A 24,323-nucleotide genomic window follows, 5' to 3' on the forward strand; every position below is an offset into this window, starting at 1 on the left:
AATGAAAAGATATAGATATAACTATATAAAAGAATTATATAAAATACTAATAAATTTAAGTAAGAATTTTTATAAGAATTATTATTAATATAATTTGAATTAACTGCGAAAATGCACATATGTTCAAAGTAACTTATTCAACAATAAGATGCTAGAAAACATCCAGTACTTGTACGCACGTAACGAGGTCGTAAGCTGTAGTCAATGTCATGCGACATCACCAGCACTTGACTTCATTCATCGAGTTGCTTTTCATTTATGCCAAAGCTGCAGCAGCATTTCGGTTGGTAGCTTCCAAAGTTACATTCACAACTTTTAATTAAAATATGGTATCGTTATTGGCCATTCTCAATTTTTTGGGTTGCAAAATGTGCTCACTGATTTGGTACTTGTTTCCTGTAGTTTGCTGAAGGCATAACGCTTTCTTTGCAAAGGTGAGAACACTCACTGATCGATTGCCACCTCGTCAGACAGCAGGCAACAATAGACAGCGATGGTGGGCTTGCCGAATGACTCAAGTGGCTAGCTTAAATGCAATGTGTTAAATGAATTAAAAAACAGCAGGTGAGCTTATAAACGCAGTATGCTTGTCAGTCAAAAACAACCTTCAAAGTTTGGGGTGGGGCTTGTACATAGTAGCGGCTTATACACGAGGATTTACAGTATATGAAAACCCCGATATGTTAATTGACCAGTAGTAGGTGATTCCTACCGCCCAACTAGAGGGCACCAGTTACCAATGGTAGTAACAAGCTATTTTGAATAGTATGAAGATACTATAACTTATGAAAATTTATGGTTTTGAAAAAAAGGTCAACTCAAAAACTGAGTAGGCCTACTACTATGTTCTTCACCATCTGTACATTTTTACTTTTTATTCTCTATTTTAAGTGACTAAAATTGAATATTAACTGGTAATTCTGCCACCAATGTCACCTACACATCTTGATAAAGTAAATACAGTATAGGTACAGGTATAATGCTTTTAAGGATTACAATGGAAGTTGGAAACACTGCAAACAAGCAAGCAAACGTTCAGTACGCGTCTTGGCATAAGAATTGTATAACAGAGCGTTAAGAAAGTGCACATACACCTTATATTCTACCCAAACCATATTTAGTAAACTTCAAAAGACACGGTGAGCACTGTTCATAAAAAAATTATGCATTCAACAAAATTAGAGTATTTTAATTTAACAATGGTGCAGCTTAAACAGCAAAGAGTCGGTATATCAAATAAAAGAATTATGTTATTAATATTAAAATTTGTTATGTTAATAATTTTTTAACAAAATCTACGATATTCTTATCGAGTGTTGTGTTCCGTTGTTAATGCGTAGTGCCCGATGCGACCGTCAGAATGTTTAGCCTTATTATGTGCCAACAACGATTTTTGTTTGGCAAACCAATGAAATTAGTTCGACGGCTAAATCTTTAACCTAATTGTGTACGGAAGTTTAAAAACTAGCCTACAACAGCGGTATTACAAAGACGTCTCCGAGACATCGCTTCTAGCGTCTCGTCGTGTCTTTAGATCTACAGCCACAGTTTATACAACTCTTGTGATTCAGTCTGAAGGCCAGGATACTAAATAATCCACCTGATTGTCTTTAAGCTTCATCAAAGTAGTGTAATCGTACGTAAGTAACCGTACATTACTGAGCTTAGAGCTGTGGGCTAAAGCTATCATTTGATGTTAAAAAGTGTTCAGTCATTTGATGAGAGCAAAAAGCTTAAGATCCAAGGTTTCTTTATTCAGTATGAAACTCCAAAATGTAAAATCTCATATTGCTATAGCACCCAATAATATACGTATAGTTGTATTGTACCTGGAAACTTTTCAGAATCCTTAAAATTTTGAACATAGGATTAAAAATTCAGATACCAAAACTAATAAGCCAAAGCACTTCATATTGACAAGCGTGTAAACAATAGTCTAAAATGAGGACATTGACCTGTTGACTACAGTAGGCTTCTAAGTTTTGTCAGGTCGAATGTGCCTTTAAACATAGCTTGTTTAAATGCCTTAGTTCAGCAGGTCTTAGAAATATCTTTAATCTTTTACCAATAATGCTCTCATTAAATAGGCCTACTGCTGCAAAAACTTCCTTACCTTTAAGTCTGGTATCAGTTTCACTCTCCAGATCAGTCAAAAAAGCTCTATTTGACATGATATTGACTATGCTGTAGTCTCTCCAGTAGCACTCTTTGGTCATGATTTTTGCAGCATGAATGTTATGCACGTAGATGTAAAAGTCAATTTATCTCAAAAAATAATTATTTTAAGGAATTAACAATAATGACTAAAGGTTTTCTGCAGAGTAGTTTTCTTTGTACTTCTGATGGTATAGGCATTATTACAATTTGGAGATATTTGCTCCAACACTTGCAATTTGAGTATGTTAAGTTTAATTTTAGGTGTAATTGTACAAGGTTTATAGCATCTATAGAGACTTTCAAAGTTACCCTAGCAAACTACTCGGCTGAACAGTTTAAATGGGATTGTATTTTTTAGTTTACGAGCCGAATGACTGGCGTTGCACGGGTAATAAAAACACCTTATAAACAGTTGCAGGTAATGCCATTGGCTAAGTTGACTAATTAGCCAATGTCAAAAGTAGCAAATTGGCTAATTTGAGTTACTTAAACTAGTAACTTGAGCTAGTAAGCTAGTAACCTAGTAAATTTACTATAATAAGAGCCGTGAAGCCAGCTTGTAAGCGTTACATATGACGCTATGTTCTAGTATTTTTGCAAGTGTGCGTATTTTAACCGGTGTAATTAATATGACTACAATTATTCCTTTATTTAGCGATGTAACTACTTGGCCTAGTAGATCGAGCGTCTGCCTGCAGAGTTCTAATCCAGTGCGAAGTTCGAAAATTCATAAGCTTTCAAAAGGAGGGATTAATAGTCTGTGCAAAAAATGTTACGAACAATTTGGGAATATTGGCATTTCATATCACCGGAATACTATGTTAGAAGTTTGTTATTTGTTCTTTCCACTTTTAAAATATATATAAAAATCTGTGTTTTTTAAACAAATAACAAGCTTCTAACATAGTAGGCCTATTCCGGTGATATGAAATGCCAATATTCCCAAATTGTTCGTAAGATTTTTTGCGCAGACTATTAATGCCTCCTTTTCAAGGCTTATGAATTTTCACCTCAGTGATACAATTTTACAAAAAAGTCAATTCTTAAGTCAATTATTTTTTTATTTAATATTTAAAAAGCTTGCAAAGTACCCAAATGTATTTCTGAGCATTCAAGTGATTTAGAGTCAACTTTCCACTTACGATCAATTCTAGTTTTGAATTTTTTCGCACCTATATATATATATATATCTCAGTGTCTATCAGTGATTTGGTCTGTCCAGCAATAGCTATTAAAATCTTGGAATGAAAAATTTGCATTCTAGAAGATTTGATCTCAGAACCACCCTTTCACCAGGCAATAAGCCAACCAATTCACCTACACAAGATGCATAAGATTCACTGGGCGATATGAGTGGTTATTTAGATTAAAATATGCATAGCGTCTTTGTATTACATTACAGCGTATTGTCGTTAAAGCTTGCTCTCATGGCTCTCATTAGTAAGTAATTTAGCAATTCGCATACTAGCTTACTCAAGTTAGCCAATGTCAACTAAATTACCTGCCACTGTTTATAAGCTGTTTTTAATACTCGTGCAACGCTGGTCATTCCACTAGTATATCTTAAAATTGAATTGATTAGAAAATATTATTGCTAAAATTGAAAGATTAGCAAATATTTGTCTCAACATCAAGAGTAATTTTTTTTATTAGATATAGTAAACAACAATAAAAGTTGCTAAGAGGTAAATATAATTAAAAGTGTTTAAACTAGGTTTCGTGTAAGCTAGAGTAAGTCTTGCCACTTATCTCTATCATTCACTTTATTATCAGACCTATAAATTGCTTAGCCTTCTCTGACCCTCATCAGTCTTTAAGGTAGAGTAACAATGGAAACCTATTCTTATTGATTATTACTTTATTAATTTAGATCTTCCATATAACTTTGTTTTGGTATTTATTTCTTGTTCATAGTTTTATATAATGCATTTATTTTTGCACTGTATGTATGTAAATAATGTATTTATCATTGTTTTTGGTCTCGGGACTGAAATAAACCATATAAAAACAAAGGTATACTTATAAGAATATTTAATCCACTCCACATATTTTTTAATATAGAAATTAAATATTTGAAAGATTAGCTTTGTATTTTGAAGTGTGGCTATGGTTGTTCGCTTCTGTTTAAAGTACATATTTATACATACTGTGTAATAAAATACATAGTCTATTTCTGTTTCAGACGGGAAGAAATGCAGCTACGCATTGCACTTATCTTTGTTGTGTGCGCTCTCTGCGCATTGCACACGGTGAAAGCCAAACCAGCCAATCAGGTTATTTCTGGATCTCAAGTTGGTTTAGACGTCTACTGTGCATTGTGCTCAGCCGCCGTAGGCACGGTCAAGGACATGTTAAAGTGGGGTATGTCGAGAGAAGCCATCGCGAAACATCTACTTTCCTTGTGCGAAATTCTTCACCTCGAGAAAGAAATTGTCTGCAAGGGCTTGATATCCGAGTTCAAGGTATAACTGGGAATTCTCTCTACTCGGCTTCTGCATAATCTTTCAGTTTTTAATTTTCTAAAAACTAAGGTTTTGTGATAATTTAATCAGCATTTTCAAGTAATTGCTGAAGATTTGTCAAACTCGATGCAATGTTAAAAGAACTACAAAACTTGAGGAGGATTAGTGAGTGCAATAGGAAGGTTCTTCAAGTTTCTGTACAGAGCTATTGAACTTATGAAATTATTATCAATATTGGAACAGAAACATTTTGCGTTTATTTCATGTCAATTGAAGGTTTTAAAGTCTTCCATGGTTTATTTCCTCTTTTGTACATTACATTTACAGATTTCCAACTTATATCAACCTACATGAAATGAACAAATTGCATATAAACTTTAACAATTGTTTGGAAACTTGTGAGTTAATATTATCACTCCTCCAAAGATAAACTTACACAAGTTTTTTGTAGATTCTATCAGAGTGTCGGTATTTTTCTATCATTTGTGATTGTTTTTTATGTTTGAGGTGATCTGACTGTCAGGATGTTTTAAGATTAAAGTCAACTAGACTTTATCACTGTTCAAAGCTCAGGTCCAGCGAAAGTGCAATTATGACCTTAATAGTTGCAAAGAGACAGAATAAAGACGTGAAATACTGCAACTTGAATGCAATAGCCGATATCAACTATAGCAACAATAGCCACTAGTCACCATTTTGCACCTGTTTTTGTTTTGTGTATTTTAACTGCGATCGAGTTTTATTGATTTTAATGTAAAAAAATCCAACTGAAAGCACCAACTGGTATTTTTCTATCATTTGCGATTGTTTTTATGTTTGAGGTGGTCTGACCACCAGGATGCTTCAAGATTAAAGTTGATAAAACTTAATCGCAGTTAAAATGCTCAGATCAATCGAAAGTGTGATTATGATGTCTATAGTTGCAAAGAGACTGACAGAATAGAGGCATGGATTAGCTCAACTGGAATGCAATGGCCTATATCACTTATGGCTATGATAACAACTAGTGATATCACTTATGGCTATGATAACAACTAGTGATGTCACTTATGGCTATGATAACAACTAGTGATGTCACTTATGGCTATGATAACAACTAGTGATGTCACTTATGGCTATGATAACAACTAGTGATGTCACTTATGGCTATGATAACAACTAGTGATGTCACTTATGGCTATGATAACAACTAGTGATGTCACTTATGGCTATGATAACAACTAGTGATGTCACTTATGGCTATGATAACAACTAGTGATGTCACTTATGGCTATGATAACAACTAGTGATGTCACTTATGGCTATGATAACAACTAGTGATGTCACTTATGGCTATGATAACAACTAGTGATGTCACTTCGCACTTATTTTCTTCTGACCATTTTAATCACAGTCAAGTTTTATCGATTGTAATCTAGAAAGATTCTGGCAAATAGATCACTTTTAACATAAAAAAATAATCGCAAATGATAGAAAAATACCTATTCTTTCTGAGGAAATCTACAAAAAAAATTGGCGTAAGCTTATCTTTAATAATGTTCCACCTAATATTTGTTCTCTTAACAGTGAATCATATTTTAAATATTATATTATATAATGTCTAACCATTTATTTGGTTTTATTGTCTGCTGCCCTTTTTATGATTTTTGTATGGCATAATTAGGAAAACATTTCTGTTTAAAATGAAATTACATGTATTGCCAATAATGTAATGAAATTTCTTTTAATGGTAGTCATACATATGTAGATATTAAACAACCCTATTTATATCTATAAGTACAACTGCTAATATCTATCATGTTGTACCCTCGTCACTGCAACCTACCATAGTAAGGAGCTAATATCAACTTTCACTATTAGTTGCTAACCATTACTCTACCTGTGAGTGTACATGTACTTGATTCGTCTCAACTACATAAACAAGGGCTATTGTCAGGTGGAGTTCATCACAGCACTTAATGGCAGCAAGTTATCCGATGCAGAAGACTGTGTTCTTGTTGCTGGAAACATCTGCTCTGGGGCAGCGCATGACCCACCCCTGGCCTGGTCGGTGAAGCTACCCAACATTCCCAAACCTTCTCCATCTAATCACACTCCAGCGGTAAATCCTTGCTTTGATAGTTGGTAGGCAACTCCTTCTGGTAACACTCAGCAGGTAATTCCTTCTGGTAACACTCAGCAGGTAATTCTTTCTGGTGACACGCAATAGGTAGTTCCTTCTGGTGACACGCAACAGGTAATTCCTTCTGATGACACTCATCAGGTAACTCCTTCTGGTGGCACTCAACAGGTAATTCCTTCTGGTGACACTCAACAGGTAACTCCTTCTGGTGACACTTAGCACGTAATTTCTTCTGGTGACATGCAACAGGTTAACCATGGTATGTCCAATCAAGCCAAAAAGATTTTTGAGTTCTGATGCGCTTAGTAACACAGTAATAGTATTTGTGATGTTTTAAGACTCTAACGATTCCTTGTGAAAGCAAAATTGGGCTTATCTGTTGCAGAGACTTGGAAGTTTGGTCTGACCTATTTTTGAAATCCACCACTCATGCCGATCTCAGCACTGTTTGAATTTTTTTGTCGGCAGAAAGGAGCTCCAAAACTGCGAATACTGCAGTTGGCTGATATCCATTTGGATTCTCTTTATACCCCTGGCAGCAGCACCAACTGTGGTCTACCTCTATGCTGTCAGAGCACCAGTGGTCGTCCTAGCAACACCACGGAAGGAGCAGGCTACTGGGGCAGCCTGCATGGTCCCTGCGATGTTCCTGAACGTACAATTGACAATCTTTTTGCTCATCTCTCTAAAAATGAGCGGGTGAGTCATCTACATAGGACATGGTTTAACAATGTTGATAACAGCTCTGCTTGGGAAGGTCATGGCAGCAACTGATTCCTTGAGTCACTCTGTGTGGTATTTAGATGCTTGGCAGGCGACAGCTTGGCTACACATGCTGGGAACAGTTTCATAACATCAGTGATAGCTCCGTGGCTGCTGTGAATACCTCTATGACATCAATAGCTTGACTCAAAATTATTCAGCTATGTTTTGCATCCTAATTATCTCAATTATGTCTCCGTTCAATTCCGTCTCAGCGCTTTTCTCTCCAAGTTTATCCTTTTCTCCAGGATTTTCTCAGTTTGCTACTTCCTTAGCGAATGCTTAAACTTATAACCTTTGCTTTTTAATTTTTATCGCGTTGCATCATTTCTCTTGTTTATTGAATTACAATTTAATAATATGCCATCTCTCTCTTACTCTTTATATCATCTTATACACTATGTCCATTCTGAATTATGAATTGTTAAAAATAAAGTCAATTCCTACGCAGACATCACTGCCAGCCTTTTGGCAAATAGAGCTAAGTTAAAAGTAACAATTACTAAATGGGTACAAGGAGCAGGTCGAGCATTGATCAGACAACTCCTAGTGTAAAGTGATGGTGTGATAACAACAGAAGTGTAATAATAATAGTAATATAGGTAGCCAGAACAATAAGCAATGTACTTATGATCGTAGCACCTGGGCGCATCTATTTTTAGGCTGATATTGAGAGTAGCTTGATGGCTGGCATCGTCAATAACTCTGATTATTTCTTGTGAATAACTATTGTTTTCCTTGTAAATAACTTTTAGTTGTATTGGGAATACGAGTATTTATGGCAATTTTGTTGTTATATTTATAGGTTGATTACATGAATAACTCTATGGTTGGGATGTAAATATATCTATCAAGGGTGTTTTAAATCATTTAATGATTGAAGTTGTGAATTGTAGCTGTTATCGCTTACATTGTAGATAACTTTATGGTTATGTTACAAATAACTTTATGGTTATGTTATAAATAACATTATGGTTATTATAAATAACTTTATGGTTATGTTATGAAAAACTTTATGGTTATGTTATAAATAACTTTACGGTTATGGTATAAATAACTTTATGGTTATCGTATAAATAACTTTATGGTTATGGTATAAATAACTTTATGTTTATGTTATAAATAACTTCATGGTTATGTTATAAATAACTTTATGGTTATCGTATAAATAACTTTATGGTTATGGTATAAATAACTTTATGTTTATGTTATAAATAACTTCATGGTTATGTTATAAATAACTTTATAGCTATGGTATAAATAACTCAATGGTTATGTTATAAATAACTTTATGTGTTATGTTATAAATAACTTTATGGTTATGTTATAAATAACTTAATGGTTATGTGATAAATAACTTTACGGTTATGGTATAAATAACTTTATGGTTATTGTATAAATAACTTTATGGTTATGGTATAAATAACTTCATGGTTATGTTATAAATAACTTTATAGCTATGGTATAAATAACTCAATGGTTATGTTATAAATAACTTTATGTGTTATGTTATAAATAACTTTATGGTTATGTTATAAATAACTTAATGGTTATGTGATAAATAACTTTATGGTTATGTTAAAAATAACTTTATGGTTATGTTATAAATAACTCTATAGCTATGGTATAAATAACTTTATGTTTATGTTATAAATAACTGTATGTGTTATGTTATAAATAACTTTTTGGTTATGTTATAAATAACTTTATAACTATGGTTTGAATAACTTTATGGTTGTGGTAAAAACAACTTTATGGTTATCATTTAAATAACTTTACGGTTATGTTATAAATAACTTTATGGTTATGTTGTAAATAACTTTATGGTTATGTTATAAATAAATCTATGGTTGCATTGTGAGTAACTCTATAGCTTATGCTGTAAATATTTCTATCACAGCATTCTTACTAGTTTATAAATTATTTCTATGTTTCATGGAGTTTACTGGTTCAACAAGTGCTTTTAGTACTATTCAGCTGAACAGCAATCAAACCATTTTACATCAATTCAATTCTTTCAAATTCCAGTATTCAGAGCCTTCTTATATTATGTGAGGATATCACTACGGTATTAATTTTATTAGGGTATTTCCGCTGTCTGAAACATTTGCAAAGTAGCGAGTGGTTATATTTCTTGTATTTTCAAAGAGTTATTAGCCTATGACAGCATTTAAATCGGCCAACCAGCAGAAATACTGATGTTGCTATTTGAAGTTGTGTTCTCATAAATAATAATTGGACAATTCCTAAAATATGTGTTTCTTCATCTATAGTTTGACATGATATATTGGACTGGAGACCTTCCTGCTCATGACATCTGGCAGCAGAGTAGAGAGCAGCAGTTGTCTCTCCTGAAAAGGTTAACCGATAAACTACTGAAGTATTTCCCAAATATTCCCATATACTCATCGGTGGGAAACCACGAGAGCTTCCCCGCTGATAGGTCGGTTCACTTGTTCTCACACTATTCCTCAGTCATTTATGTAAGATGGCATTATTTTGTGTTGCAGACGACTCCTTAGAATGACTCACATTCCCCGATAACTTTGAGTTTAACCATCCCAAAATATTATTGCTAAAAGGTCAGAGAGCGTAAAATAAGCGCATTCTAATTTTGCTCATTTCATAGATACATTGTTCATCTATTATTCATATGTTATATATAGCTTTTCTACTGGCTGGTCAGCTTATATACAGTCGTAGCCAAAAGTATTAGCATCCCTGTCTTCGTTGCCTAGTCCATTCAGTGAAAATTGGACTAACTGAATCGGCTTTACTTAATGCATAATCTATGTAAACCATGCATATTGCACACATTCGAAAGCTGGGAATAAAATCTTTCTGATGAGATTAAAACTTCTAACAATAAAACTATTTTCACTGCGGAATTGGCCTCAAAGATCAGCTCTAAATTTTGTTCCAATAAAAGTCAGCTTTACATATCCCAGACACTGCTGACATAGTTTTTGTTTGAAATAAATGTTCTTAAAGGATAAAAAATCTTTTGAGGAATCATATGATATGTATATTGTCTGGTCTGGGTGGCACAGAGTGGCGGCAAAAGCGCATGAACCTAATTGATCACGAAATGATGAGGGGGGTGTTAATACTTTTGGCCATGACCTTATTTTGTCATTCAATTAGTGTTCATTGACGATATCCCTACCTATTATTTTCCTACTAAAGTTAAAACTCAAAGCAATTGGTCATAATTGGTCAATTGAACATCTAATTGGTCTTATTCATGCATCTTGACTAGTTTTTCATCATAGCTTAAAGCACATCAATTATATCAGTACTTTTATCATATATTTCAGTACTTCAGAGTCTTGGCTTTCAAATGAGCTTATATTCAATACACAAAGAATAAAAGAACTATGAAAAAACAGGGTGTCAAAAGTATGTCCTGCAACAAAAAACACTTGGTTGTGGTTCCCACAATGTGATGTCATAATTATCATTTATCCTTAGGTCGTCGATCCCTTTCGCTGCCATTGAGGCTGCACTTTTCTGTAACAATCGGTGCTCTTAAACCCGGAGAGTGTTAATAATAAACTAGCATTCTAGATAATCAACAATGCCCGGGGATCCTTTGTTATCTTCATTGGTTCTCTGGAGTTGTCCTACCTTTGCCTGCCACTCGCGTCATTATCGTAGTTGATAAATATAAGCGGTAAAAATAGGCGGTAAGAGCACACAACACCGAATATGAAAATTGTGACGTCACAATTACTGAGCCTATACCATTGAACATTTCTGCGGTAGAGCTCTAGGGAAATCATAAACACCAACCAATGTCTGCCTCACCATGTCAAACAATGACTCATTTGAAAGCCAAGATATTGAAGAACCTGAATAAGCTGAAACTACTAAAGTAGTTGATGTGCTTTAAATTCTAATTAACCATGTCTGACTCAATAGTGCTGAAGATCATCTTTGCAAATATTTTGTTGTAGTTATCCTCCCCCGTATGTAACTGGCAACCAATCTGAATCGTGGTTGTACGATACTCTGGCTCAGACTTGGTCCCATTGGCTGCCCGCTTCTACAATGGAGACTATTAAATAGTGAGTTAATCTTTCTGTTTCACAGACTTTCTCTAACAGATGCTAGCGGTCAAGCAAGCCGTTGTTAGTTGACATCTTACGCTACTACTGTGGTACCCTGGCAGTCTGGCGCGCTGTGAGCAATCGTCAGGTGTAACAATTATCCTGACAAGTTAGTGACACTGGGGTTAGAGGGGTGGTCTATAAGGGTGAAAGTCATGAAAGTTTGAAGTTTGAATCCTTTACAATGTAATTTTTTTATAAACTTCAACACCATGGCTACAGATGGGCACGGCTACTATTACAGTCATAATTCGACATACGAGGAAATCGAGATATGAGCAAATTTTGGAGCAAGTTACTGCTTTGAAATACGAGAAACCTTTGAGATCCGAGTTGGTTCCTGATGGTCATTAAATGGCCAAGTATGCGAGAAGCCACTTTCTGTGAAGTAAAGCATTGTGACTAGTTTGTAAATTACTTCTATGTTTTATAGAGTCAACCTGCTCATCAATTTCATGATTAACAGCATCACTCAGTCTTTCTTGTCAAATCAGTTTGAAAAAAGTTTTAATAAGGTCAGCTAAGAGTTATAGTGAAACCGAGGCAAAAAGGCGTCAAGCCGGAAACAGATAATCAAAGATTAAGACGATTACAAAATTAAGTTAAGTAAAAGATTAAAATTTAGCTTTAGGTGTGTAAGCTAAATTTATTCAAGTAAAATTCAAAGTTTAGGTTATGTTTAGCGTCCGTCACAAGTCTAGTGTACCGAGTGCGTTGCTGTCAAGTCTCTCTCACACCGCTGGTAGTCACTCCGTCTGTCTCGAAGATCAGAACTCCATACAGTACTGTACATAGTAATGTTACATTTTAGTGCAGATCATAACTGTTATTTAGAAATTTGTTTCACTTTGTGAGCGTAGGTACTGAATTACAACAATTAAAAACACGTTTTTCCTTTGTAATATTCTGTTGTGAGGTGGTTTTTCATAGCATGGTAACGGATTAATTCGTATTTAGTTATTTTAAATAGAAAATATTGCGATACGAGTAAATTGACATACAATCTCAGTCCCAGAATACACTGAACTCTATAGTAAAGATCAGTTAGTTTCATGTCATTGTTTTCTTATGCCTGTCAAATTGGTTGTCATCATAACACTAAAATATTCCATCAGAGTTAATGACAGGGGATGCTCACATTACCTGACCTCAAGTAGGAGTTATCTGCTCATAACTGTTCGATGTGCACAGCCACAAACTTTTGCTAGTTGTTTGTTCAGTTGTATACTTTTTACTATCTCTATTAGATGTTTTATCACAATTCTATGGCAGAGAATTATAGTTACTCAATCTATGTCGAATAGTAATTCATTACTAGTCTGTCTATGAGTGGAAGTCTGTTAGATAGATTATCCAGGTACAAAAGATCATATATAACAGTATTTCTACTGCATTTAAAAATGCATTAAGTTTATGCATTTTAAAATGCATAAACTTAATGCAGTTTAAGCATTATGCATAATGCATAAACTGCATGGTTCAGTATTATGCAAAATGCACTAGTTTATCTGTTAGATATGTTATTCTATGGTGTATTTGTTATAGCGGAGGGTTTTACACGGTTCTAGTAAAGCCGGGCTTCCGTATCATATCCCTGAATACCAACTTTTGTGAGAGACAAAACTTTTGGCTATTACTGAATGTGACTGATCCGGCGCATGAACTCCAGTGGTTAGTCAGCGTGCTGCAGTCAGCTGAACTCAACGGAGAGAAGGTTCTGTTTTACGTCTCTATTAGCATGATTAATAGACATCTAGTCTATTCACCATAGTTATTACTTTGCTGGCTGCTATGTTCCTCCAAACAAATGTACAAACATATCTATGTGTCATCTTGAAACCATTTTCTTGGTCAACGCTGCATTTCAGTCTCAGTAGTCATGCATATGTCACATAGTCCTGAGTTAGTTGCAGAGGTTACTCACTCTGCTTCAGTCTTTCAATTTTGATCAACAGGTACACTTGCTGGGCCATGTTCCTCCAGGGGTGGATGACTGCATCAGAGTGTGGAGTGAAAACCTTAATAAAATTATTGTCAGGTTTGTTTTTCTGTTTCTGTTTATAAGAAGTGCTGCTCTGCATGTATTTGTACTGGGTTAGTCAGCATCTAGAAATTTTTGAGAGAGTTCTGTTATTCAAGTCTGTATAAGAGTGTTCTGTTATTCAAGTCTTTATGAGAGTGTTCTGTTATTCAAGTCTGTATAAGAGTGTTCTGTTATTCAAGTCTGTATAAGAGTGTTCTGTTATTCAACTCTGTTTGAGAGAGTTCTGTTATTCAAGTCTGTTTAAGAGTGTTCTGTTATTCAAGTCTTTATGAGAGTGTTCTGTTATTTAAGTCTGTATAAGAGTGTTCTGTTATTCAACTCTGTATGAGAGAGTTCTGTTATTCAACTCTGTATGAGAGAGTTCTGTTATTCAACTCTGTATGAGAGAGTTCTGTTATTCAAGTCTGTATAAGAGTGTTCTGTTATTCAAGTCTTTATGAGAGAGTTCTGTTATTCAACTCTGTATAAGAGTGTTCTGTTATTCAAGTCTGTATAAGAGTGTTCTGTTATTCAAGTCTATATGAGAGTGTTCCGTTATTCAAGTATGTATATCTATGAGGATTGTTTTTGAAACTTTAAATAAATTGTGGACAAAAGTATTAATTGTGGGTGACCTATCACAGATCTAGAGAGATAAAAAGCATTTCTATGCCAACTGTTATGAACATGAAAAACAGAGAACACTGGAATCAATATAAGAGACATTAAGAAACGCTATTCCTACCGTCAGGATTGCTATGATCGCTTGGCTTAGTTTGTTGCAGGTGGAAAACATAATCCAAATTTTTTTTCATTGACATTTCATACCAGTTTGTATCATAGCACATTTTTATAGTAAGTTATTTATTCTTTTGGCATGTAACGAAGAACCTTATTTTGTAGATTATTACTAATATCAGTAAAGATTTATGCATACATAGGCATTTAATATGAACTATGCTTTTTGTACACTTTTTCTCTAAAGCTGTACACAGATTAACTTTGTTGGGTGACTTCTGTGCTGTACTGTGGCCAGTATGAGCATTTTTTGTTCTATTGTTCTCCAATTTCAATTCTCAGAAGCAACATGGTTACACAGTTTATTCAGCTTCAACTTCTAGGTTATGCGGTGATTTTTACTTTTTGGCGATAATATGTACATTATTATTTTAGGTATTCCAACACCATAGCTGGGTACTTTCTTGCGCACACTCATCAAGATGAGTTTGAGTTGTTCTATGACCCTTCTAGCAAGCAACCAGTGGCCATAGGCTATCTTTCTCCCAGTGTAACAACATTTATTGGTCTTAATCCTGGCTATCGTATCTACACAGTGGATGGTTTCTATGACAACTCAACTTGGGTACGTAGGTTCAAAGGCTATTTAGTTAGAGCCTGCAATTAATAAGTTCAATTCTCTTTTCAGATGTATATGTCTCTGATACTTCAGGGTGTATTGACATCTCTATTTCAAGGTGTATTGAACTCTATTTCGGGGTGTATTGAACTCTGTTTCAGGGTGTATTGAACTCTGTTTCAGGGTGTATTGAGCTCTGTTTCAGGGTGTATTGAACTCTGTTTCAGGGTTTATTGAACTCTGTTTCAGGGTGTATTGAACTCTATTTCGGGGTGTATTGAACTCTGTTTCAGGGTGTATTGAACTCTGTTTCAGGGTGTATTGAGCTCTGTTTCAGGGTGTATTGAACTCTGTTTCAGGGTTTATTGAACTCTGTTTCAGGGTGTATTGAACTCTATTTCAGGGTGTATTGAACTCTATTTCAGGGTGTATTAAACTCTGTTTCAGGGTGTATTAAACTTTATTTTAGGGTGTATCGAACTTTGTTTCAGGGTGTATTGAACTCTTTTTCAGGGTGTATTGAACTCTGTTTCAGGGTGTATTGAACTCTGTTTCAGGGTGCATTAAACTCTGTTTCAGGGTGTATTAAACACTGTTTCAGGGTGTATTGAACTCTGTTTCAGGGTGTATTGAACTCTGTTTCAGGGTGTATTGAACTCTATTTTAGGGTGTATAGAACTCTATTTCAGGGTGTATTGAACTCTATTTCAGGGTGTATTGAACTCTGTTTCAGGGTGTATTAGATCATGAGACCAAGATTTTGAACTTGACACGAGCCAATACGGAGAATATCACCATCTGGCAGCATGAATATTTTGCTAAAGCAGATTATCAGTTGGCTGATCTATCACCTCGCTCCTGGCATGATTTCACATTGAGATTAGCGTCTGATGATGATCTTTTTCAGTCATTTTATAAGTGAGTGATAATGTCATCATGTGTTCTATACACAAGTGGCTTTGCAGTTCATATATTGTTACTATTGTAATAGGGCAACTATAGCTTCAATTCTCTTGCATCTTTTGTTTTGGTCAATGGGCTATTTGGTTGTGAAACCCGATGTGCAGTACATGGTTTTATAAGGCTATAACTTTAACAGTTCTAGCGGTGACAGAATAATTCTGGTTGTTGGATTTAGTATATTAAAACATGTTGATACTGTCTTCAAATGGTAGATCTATAGACTATGCAATTTTCATCCTACTTTGTTTCCTGTACATTTTGGGCTCTCCGATGAAACATCGCCTTAGTGGGAGCAGGAACTTAGGCTAAATCTCACCCTTGAACAAATGCAACAGAATCTAGGTGGAGGGAGTAGTAGCTTATGCAGGTACGATGGCTGATGTATCAGTCTTCTCTTGCAGGTACTATAAGAAGATGGGGGCAGGGCTGGAGTGTGATCAGGCATGCAGAAAAGAGCGTATCTGTGCTTTGCGTACTTCTACAAGTGGAGATAAGACATACTGCTAGTGTAGACTGTCATATCTTAGCTGAGAATGAAAAATGTTGACTCAGTTAGGTCTTTTGTAAGTTTCCGCAAAATATAAGCTAGTAATTTATGTATCATAGTCTTCGCTCCACAAGACTGCTGATAGCATAAGTGTAGCATAACTGTAGCTGAGGCTATTATAAGTAATATGAATGGTTAAAGTCGTGATTCAAATTGTGATGTTCTTGAAGATTTTGAATTGATTTTGAATAGAAGATGTTCTTGTGTCTAAGAAGTCTGTTTGCCATGTCGATTTTGTGCCTTGGTATTATTAACTGTTTATTAAATATTCTTATATTTAGAAATTATTCATTTTTGTTCTTACAATATTATATAACTACACTGATTTTATTATAAATTAATTTTATTGCCATAGTTTTAATTCTATTTTGCTCATCACTTGTGTATGACAAGACAATTCTAACAAATGTTGGAGTTGTGAAATCTTTATTTGATATTGACACGCTTCATATGCAAATCATCGAACCAAAGTTAGAAAATATTATAAATAATTTTTTATAAATTTATTTTCTGGCACAATATTCTGTTATTACATTTTTGTTTCCTTGCCATCATTTATTCAAATTGCTATTCTTTATGAACAACTTTAAGTTGCTATAATGCTTATCAGAATAGTGCCAATTCTTTACAATTCATGTTTATCAATATACATATAGGTATTCAGTAATCCACAAGTATGTGGATATATCAGTGCCTACTAGTGTCATACCAGTCAGTGCTAAAAACTGTGAAGAGGCTGAGACATGTGTCAGCAGGTGGCTGTAAAATTATTGTTCAGTAACAAATGGAGTATGTACATAGGTGACATTGTTCTTGTACAAGTGTTTCTGATTAGAAAACCGTTTGGGGCAGACAACTCATCAGTTGTGTTGTCCTCTAGAAGGGCAGAAACCATACAACTCGGTGTATTACTCAAAGTTTATACTAAAGAATTAGTCAGAGAGATATGCTCATACGGTGTGCGTATATATGGAAGATAAGCTGGTGATAACAGACATGCTTAAATATAAACATTGAGTAACAAAGATGGAGCAGCGTAATGCGCAGGTTGCTCATTCATAAAGCCTGAAGTAGCGGAGGCCGCTCTTCAGTCATAAAACTATGGACATGAACTGGAGTTTATTACTTAACAGCTGCTGTACTTGGCTAATTCACTCTATAGATAATAACAATAAATACAGTTCTGCCTGTTACAGAGCAATCAGCTGATAAAACCACCTGCTGAAGGATGGCAACAAGTGACAGTTATAGTTGCTACAATCAGCTTCAGTTACATTCTGGCTTATGGTGAGAATAGATGAGACAGACCGAGTGCCATGACGCATGACTGAAAATCAATGTTATATCATAGCTCTATATTATACACAACAGCATAATTTAATAATTTATAATGTTACACAAAAATATAATATATTTTGATGTAACATTGTAAATGATGTATGCTTAATTGTAAGTCAGGGTGAATACACGAAAGTCATACCAGGTGAATTATGTTTCAGTATCAATGCAAGTTCTCTATATAGAACAACATTATTTTGTTCAATAATGAGTCTCAATATATAATATTGGGTCTATCAATAGTCAATATCAAGTGTCAATATTTAATGTTGCTTCTAACAACATTGATAATCAATATTGACCTTGGTTGATGGATTGTTTAATATCAATCCTCGATATTGAATGTGGTAATATCTAATATCAGTTTGTTAATTTCTAGTATTCAAAAAAATTCCTTTCAATAATAATGTGAAACATTTTTGAACTATACAATTGAATTGACTGTCTCAAGGTCTTCTAGCTTTTGGCAATTGTTTCTAAAATAATTACAAAATTTTTTCATGTTAAAATATTTTTTGCCTCAATGTTAAAAATCAAAAGTGAATTTTGTTGGTTAAATGCAAGTGGTTTCCCATAAGGATTGTGGAGGATTATTATAAAACAGCTCGATTAGCTGAGTTTCTTCACTAATTGGCTGGTAGTAACTTGTGAGATGCTGTCTAATTACTTGCAGCATTTACCATAACATACTGACTACTGAGCATACTAGTGGCTATTATAAATGTGTGTCATATCAAATAGAGGCAGGTAGCTCAAATATTTCCTGTCTGTATCTTACTGTTTGTATCTCATAGACAAATGTTGGCCTATCAGCTTATAACAACCATATCTGGGAAAATAAGGATAAATAAGGATATTACTAAACAACTACATAAGAATGTTACCTAATTGTTTGTGGATTTACTAATATCAATGGTTTGAATGTTCAAATGTGTTTCTCTTTTTATTTTTGACCTTATAAAAGCCTACAAAGTGTAGAGTGCCATCTGAATTTCAACATCTACCAAATTGTTACATGTAAAGCATCAGTTAAAAGGCGTCAATATTATTGTGGGGCGATTTGAGAAAATTAATGCAACTTCAGAATGGCTTGGTGCTGCTTGGTAAGAAAATAGATAACGGTCGGTATTTGATCTTTGTCACCAGTACTTCAGATTTATAAAAATGTTTTGCAGCCACCAATGACAGAAGAAAGCGAAAACACTTCATGCAAGTAAAAAACATGGAGTAGTCTCCTCTTGCAAGACAGTGTGCGTCAGAGAAGCGGATGCTCGGTGGAGTCATCTCCCTATTTTGTATTAAAAAGAGAAACCCTTAGTCTGGTCTCACACTTTTTATCACCAGTACAGATGAATGTTTAGATGAGTTCAGTTTAAATCTTTATTTTTATAATCACATTGCTAAATGACTGTCATATGCTCTATTTCACTTCAGAGCCAACAAGTTTTCATAAGAATATTTTAAGGTCTACGTTTACTGGTAATAGAAATAGTTTATCACAAATAGTAAATTTGATGTAGCGCTAAAATATAATGTACTTTTATCAGTTGGTTAATCTGTGTGTGTGAAATCTATTGTTTACCTATTAATACTATAATTAACTTCCTGTATAAGATTTATTTGTTATGTTATTTATGATCTAGAGAAGTTGCTAGTATGATAAAAAGGGTACAACTAATAATCAGCAGGAAGTGGCAGTGGAAAACATAAATCATATAGCAAGTGCAATACATGCAAGTCTCATGAAGGAGACAAGAAAAAAATGACAAAGTGGCAAATAAATAAAAATCTACATAAATCACTGAAAGAGAATTTCTTTGGTATATCTAAGAGATCACAGGCTAGCAAAACAGAAAATGTACATAACAATAGTAATTGCTGTAGCATGTAATGAAAATGCAGCAAAAGCACCAAAAGTTGTAATTTAAAAATTATAGATAAAGAAACTGAATATAAATAAAAATTTGAGTTTCAATAATAGTGTGGTGAAATTATGAAATAATATATGATTTTACCTCTCAGGTACTTGAACCATAGCCAAAGAGGTGAGCTGATAATACAACTTTTTCTCAAACAAAATATCATTACTAGGAGTTGTGTACACATTGATCAACTAACATATGCTACAGGTTTTCCCACAGTTGTACCTCACTCGGGAATTCCATCTACACTTTGACTGTTTACCAGCACAATGTCTGTCTGACCATCTGTTTTTGCACTGAGAAATTGTTTCAACTGTCACTGGAGCTGCTATGTTTTCCTGTATAGAGAATAACAGTAATGTTAAAAACAATAATCACAAACATTAAAAAGTGTAATAATAAAACACTATTTAAAAAACATTCAAGATTATCTTTATTAATACAAACTTTTTGCACTTATGTAGGAAACATATTCACACTGAGCACACTGTTTATGGAAGCTGAGCTGTTAAGGAACTCATGCGCATTTGGTAATAATCTAGTAATCTGATGTATTTTAGCTTTGTGTTTAGTTAATAGTAATGATATTAGCATCTAGAAAGGCTCTATAAAGGTAAATGGTCAGTTATGGAAAGCGCTTGTCAAAGAAGGAAAGACAACTCCAACTTACATCACGTGTTGTGCAAGTGGAACAAGTCTTCATACAGTTGGTAGAGAGATATTCCTTGTATAAAGGATAATCACAATAGTCTACATAGCTTGGGCAGTACGAGTTCAGATCTTGGCATGCTACAATATTGTCTCCCACGTCACAATCTTATCAAGCCAATAGCAGTAAAGAAATTATTTTACACTTATACAGTTTAAATCTGACCAATAACCAAAAGGATACCAAACTACGTACCTGATTGGCCACCATCACAGGCTTTACACGACTTCTTACAGTTGTTGAGCATATATGAAGGATTACGGCTACATTCTCCTTTCTCAGCCCAATGGGGACAGTATGAGTTCTTATCTGTGCAACTCACAACCGGTGATGGGGGACGTACTGTGGTAGCCACTGTTTAAGATAATCAATTTGACTCTCAGGTACCAGTTTATACTAATAGAACAAGCAACTGTAAAATCAATGTGTATTAATAAATCTTGTGTCATGTTGCTGACACCTAAATGATTGTATGTCAGTTAAGATCGTACTGACAAACCTTGACAGGTATTACAACTGTATGGACAGTTTTTATTCATATAGTCCCTATGATTGCCTGTACAGTAACCAGCGTTGGCCCAACTCTGACAGTTTCTGTTTTTGTCATTACAAGTCATGGGTCTGGTTGGCATCGGAGTAGTAGTGGCTTTAATAGGACCTGTAACAAATATTATTAATTAATATTATTATATACTAATTAATAAATATTATTTTTAATAATGATAAATATTATTAATAATGATATGGATAATAAGAAATTTAAAGAATTATTTACTTAGCACCTTCAAGAGCTAGTTTATCACTAATAAACCACAGCAGGTAAGATGCTACATAAGGAATAACCTACCTGTGCCATCACACTTTTTAACTGGGTTCAGTTTATCACCACTCTCACACCAACACTCACAATCAGGTCCTTGGAAACCCTGTGGACAGCTTCTGGCAGCGCACCGATTTACTAAAATACAACCAAAAGGTCACATGTACAAATGTTTTTAATAGCTAATCAGAAAGTAAGACTTTAGAAGAAACTGGAGGAGATGATTTACACCTCAGAAAGTTAGCTTTCTGTTAGTAGCAGTAATATTGGTATACAGAAATGTTCACTTACTACTAGCACAGTCATACATTGTATTAGCCAATTGAATATCTTTGAAGCTCAGCCCGTCTCGGTTTCCCATTGAATCTTGGAACTCAGTCTGTCGAGCTAAGATTGTTGGCTGACCATTCTTTGAGAAAGCCTTCAACAGAACAAACTAATAAACAGAAACAGGAACATGTATGGAGTATACAAGGTTAAGCACTGCCTTAAGTAAGCTTTTAACAGCAATAGAATGTAAGGAAAACAATTAAATATTTGCTAGCAATGATAAGACAACTTCTGTCACACTCACAGTGCCTGAGTAGTGCATGACACTTGTGTAGTCATATGGAACATCATAGTTGTTCACTTGATCTTTGCTGTATTTCATGAAGTTATACTCGACTCCACTTTGTATATTTTGTTTTTGTATGTAGACATAGTTATCTCGGTCTGGTCTTGTCTGCTCGTGCTGGAATCCTATAGTGTGTCCCATCTCATGAATCACTATTCCTTTCTAAAATACATGTATTTGCATACATAATTAGCTGACTAAAGCAAAATGTACAAGCCATAGTAAAACTAATATCGAGTAAATATTTGGTTGTTTGTCAGCTGAATCTATAAATATAAGGGTCTATCTGTCCGGTTATAGAAATTAAATTCTAACAAAAGAAACTCTACTTTGCTGAAGATTTGATCTTTGGTTAGAACCTCCAGTTCTGGAGGCGTCGAGTTTCTCCATTGGACTCCAGGCTCAACTGAGCACAGTGATCAAAAATGATGAAGATTTTCATTACATTTGTTAAAATATGCATAACGGCGATGGGTCACACGTAATGATTAGCAGCTAGTTTCACTAGGTGAATGCCCAGCATTGCACTGGTAATAAAAACAGCTTATAAACAGTTGAGAGAAATGTAGTGTAAAGGTAATGCAGTAGGTAATGTAATGTTCATAAGCTGTTTTTTAATTGACCTTGCAACGCAGGGAATTCACGTAGTTTGTTTATGTATAGTAGAAGACAACTACAAATAAAGTTATCAAAACAGTCTTACATGTCTGCAACCAGGTGCCAAGCTGATGGGTTGAGTGTTTCCAATCATTCCCACGTAGGAAGAACAGCCCCCTCCATTCTGGAATCTAACTTTGTTGTAGTCAGAACTGGTGGCCGGTACAAACCTTAGACAGGTGTATCTGTGGTAGTCATTTATGGCAGAGGTTATCTTAGATCTGTCACTATCAGCTGTAAATAGAGACAAACTTCACAAGTATAAATAAGAAATTTACAGTTTTAAGTGCTCTACAATTCTTTGATATATCAAGGTTTTGTCACTGGTAGCTACAACAAAAGTTTTTTAGAAATATCTTAAAGATCTTGAAACTCTATTCTGATTATCGTAATTTGGTAGTTGTGATTTGATAATGAAGTAATATAAATTAAAAGTGTTCAAATTATTTTAACTTACAAAATTCATAAGACATCTCATACGGAATTCTTTGGTTGGTCCATCTGTAGCTTTCTGCTCTGATAGCCTTTCTCTTCTTTCTGCTAGACTCGTCAGCATCAATGGGTACCATATCCTGTAGAGGAGAAACAAACCTTCATGCGCGACACACTCTACTAAACCTTAAACCTCATGTACTTGCTTGAGTGACATTCATTAGCAGGTGCTCTGTATGATATGACAGCCGTATTTACCAACCTCAACCATTTTATTGTAAGTATGGATTTTGTAGAGCATGTCCAACTCCACCATGACCGAGTCCTCATCCTGCATTATCTCAAACATCTTTGCTGTTAACAGAGTGATAATTATATTTTGGTAATATGTAAACATCTACACAATTATGATAAAATATTTTAAGTGTTTTTCATAGTTGAAGGTTTAATTTGACTACAAATAATTTAATTATCTTTATTACTCTGTAAAGGAAATGTTACTTACACATGGAGCCATTAGAGCCAGCTTTTATAATAGCATCATCTATACTCATCTGTTTACCATCTATCATCATGGCAGACACACACCATGCTGTTGACAGCTGAAACATACCAAACACAGTCAAACCTTTATGGAATCAACATCTTAGAGAAATGAGTTGTTGGTAAAATAAACAGTAGTTGAACTCACCAGTGCCACTGTTAATGCCCTAATATTATACATGATATTACAATCACTGTTATTATAGTAGTTGGTAAATGTTGTCTTGTTAGCTGACTCCTTTGGTGATAAATGATAATTTCTACCGCAGATCCTGCGCTTATATAGCAGCTACTAATAACCTTTGACCCTTTGACTCACGGCTAAGTCTGACGGATCTTGATGATTCAGTAGTATACAATAGTACCCAATGACGTAAAAAGACAATCATATTATTCCTTAAGTAAATATATGAGGAATTTCAAAGATAAGTCTTTTCAAACACAATGAAGTGATTTAAAGCAGCCATCATAAGCGCTCGGGTCAAACTAGTGACGACATCGATATAACTTGTTAACTGTGAGAATTCACATATGCAGAAGGTGTAGAAAGTATGTATTCCAAGGCTGCTACCCCTCGGTTTTTGACTGGCGCCAATTAAGATGAAATTTTCTAAGCACAGTTTTAGCTTTAGAAGTAAAATACGTACTATGATGCTTTGAGATTTAGTTGGAGTACTCATTCAAAGTTCTGACATCAGCAATCCAACCAAAAAGGTCATAAGTGCAATGAATGACTATTATAATTAAAATTCACATCGGAATATGCCTTAACTTTTAATAAATT

The 24,323-nt window shown here is 34.5% G+C and overlaps 2 protein-coding genes across 3 annotated transcripts; one reads left to right on the forward strand and one right to left on the reverse strand.

Moving 5' to 3' along the window:
• The first annotated feature begins 1,535 nt into the window (after positions 1-1,535).
• LOC137393330 (sphingomyelin phosphodiesterase-like) lies at positions 1,536-17,098 on the forward strand. Of its 2 annotated transcripts, none has more exons than XM_068079833.1 (11): positions 1,536-1,640; positions 4,340-4,619; positions 6,556-6,720; positions 7,210-7,440; positions 9,777-9,946; positions 11,460-11,570; positions 13,158-13,326; positions 13,568-13,650; positions 14,809-14,998; positions 15,726-15,910; positions 16,357-17,098. In XM_068079833.1, the coding sequence occupies exons 2-11, from the start codon at positions 4,350-4,352 to the stop codon at positions 16,460-16,462; spliced, it is 1,680 nt and encodes a 559-aa protein (XP_067935934.1). In that variant the 5' UTR covers positions 1,536-1,640; positions 4,340-4,349; the 3' UTR covers positions 16,463-17,098. The 2 variants fall into 2 exon arrangements, with proteins under 2 accessions (XP_067935934.1, XP_067935933.1); XM_068079832.1 differs by having other exon boundaries at positions 1,540-1,636.
• Positions 17,099-20,387: 3,289 nt separating this feature from the next.
• On the reverse strand, positions 20,388-23,586 carry LOC137393988 (zinc metalloproteinase nas-13-like). The gene is made up of 10 exons (XM_068080705.1): positions 23,502-23,586; positions 23,259-23,350; positions 23,022-23,136; positions 22,611-22,798; positions 21,866-22,069; positions 21,583-21,712; positions 21,319-21,429; positions 20,971-21,129; positions 20,667-20,825; positions 20,388-20,551 (listed from the first exon to the last, which is right to left on the reverse strand). Exons 1-10 carry the CDS (start codon positions 23,569-23,571, stop codon positions 20,388-20,390), a joined length of 1,392 nt encoding a protein of 463 aa, XP_067936806.1. The 5' UTR covers positions 23,572-23,586.
• Between the last annotated feature and the right edge of the window lie 737 nt (positions 23,587-24,323).

This window comes from Watersipora subatra, chromosome 4, assembly GCF_963576615.1.
Source record: "Watersipora subatra chromosome 4, tzWatSuba1.1, whole genome shotgun sequence".
NCBI lineage: Eukaryota > Metazoa > Bryozoa > Gymnolaemata > Cheilostomatida > Watersiporidae > Watersipora > Watersipora subatra.

Excerpts from the sequence above, each read along its gene's own strand:
- LOC137393330 (XM_068079833.1), top strand. The coding sequence starts at position 4,350 with ATGCAGCTACGCATTGCACTTATCTTTGTTGTGTGCGCTCTCTGCGCA. Across the intron at positions 13,651-14,808 it reads CTTAATAAAATTATTGTCAG|GTATTCCAACACCATAGCTG; the intron begins GTTTGTTTTTCT and ends TTATTATTTTAG. Across the intron at positions 15,911-16,356 it reads CTTTTTCAGTCATTTTATAA|GTACTATAAGAAGATGGGGG; the intron begins GTGAGTGATAAT and ends CTTCTCTTGCAG.
- LOC137393988 (XM_068080705.1), bottom strand. The coding sequence starts at position 23,571 with ATGATGATAGATGGTAAACAGATGAGTATAGATGATGCTATTATAAAA. Across the intron at positions 23,137-23,258 it reads CTTACAATAAAATGGTTGAG|GATATGGTACCCATTGATGC; the intron begins GTTGGTAAATAC and ends TCTCCTCTACAG. Across the intron at positions 22,070-22,610 it reads TGGCACCTGGTTGCAGACAT|AAAGGAATAGTGATTCATGA; the intron begins GTAAGACTGTTT and ends CATGTATTTTAG.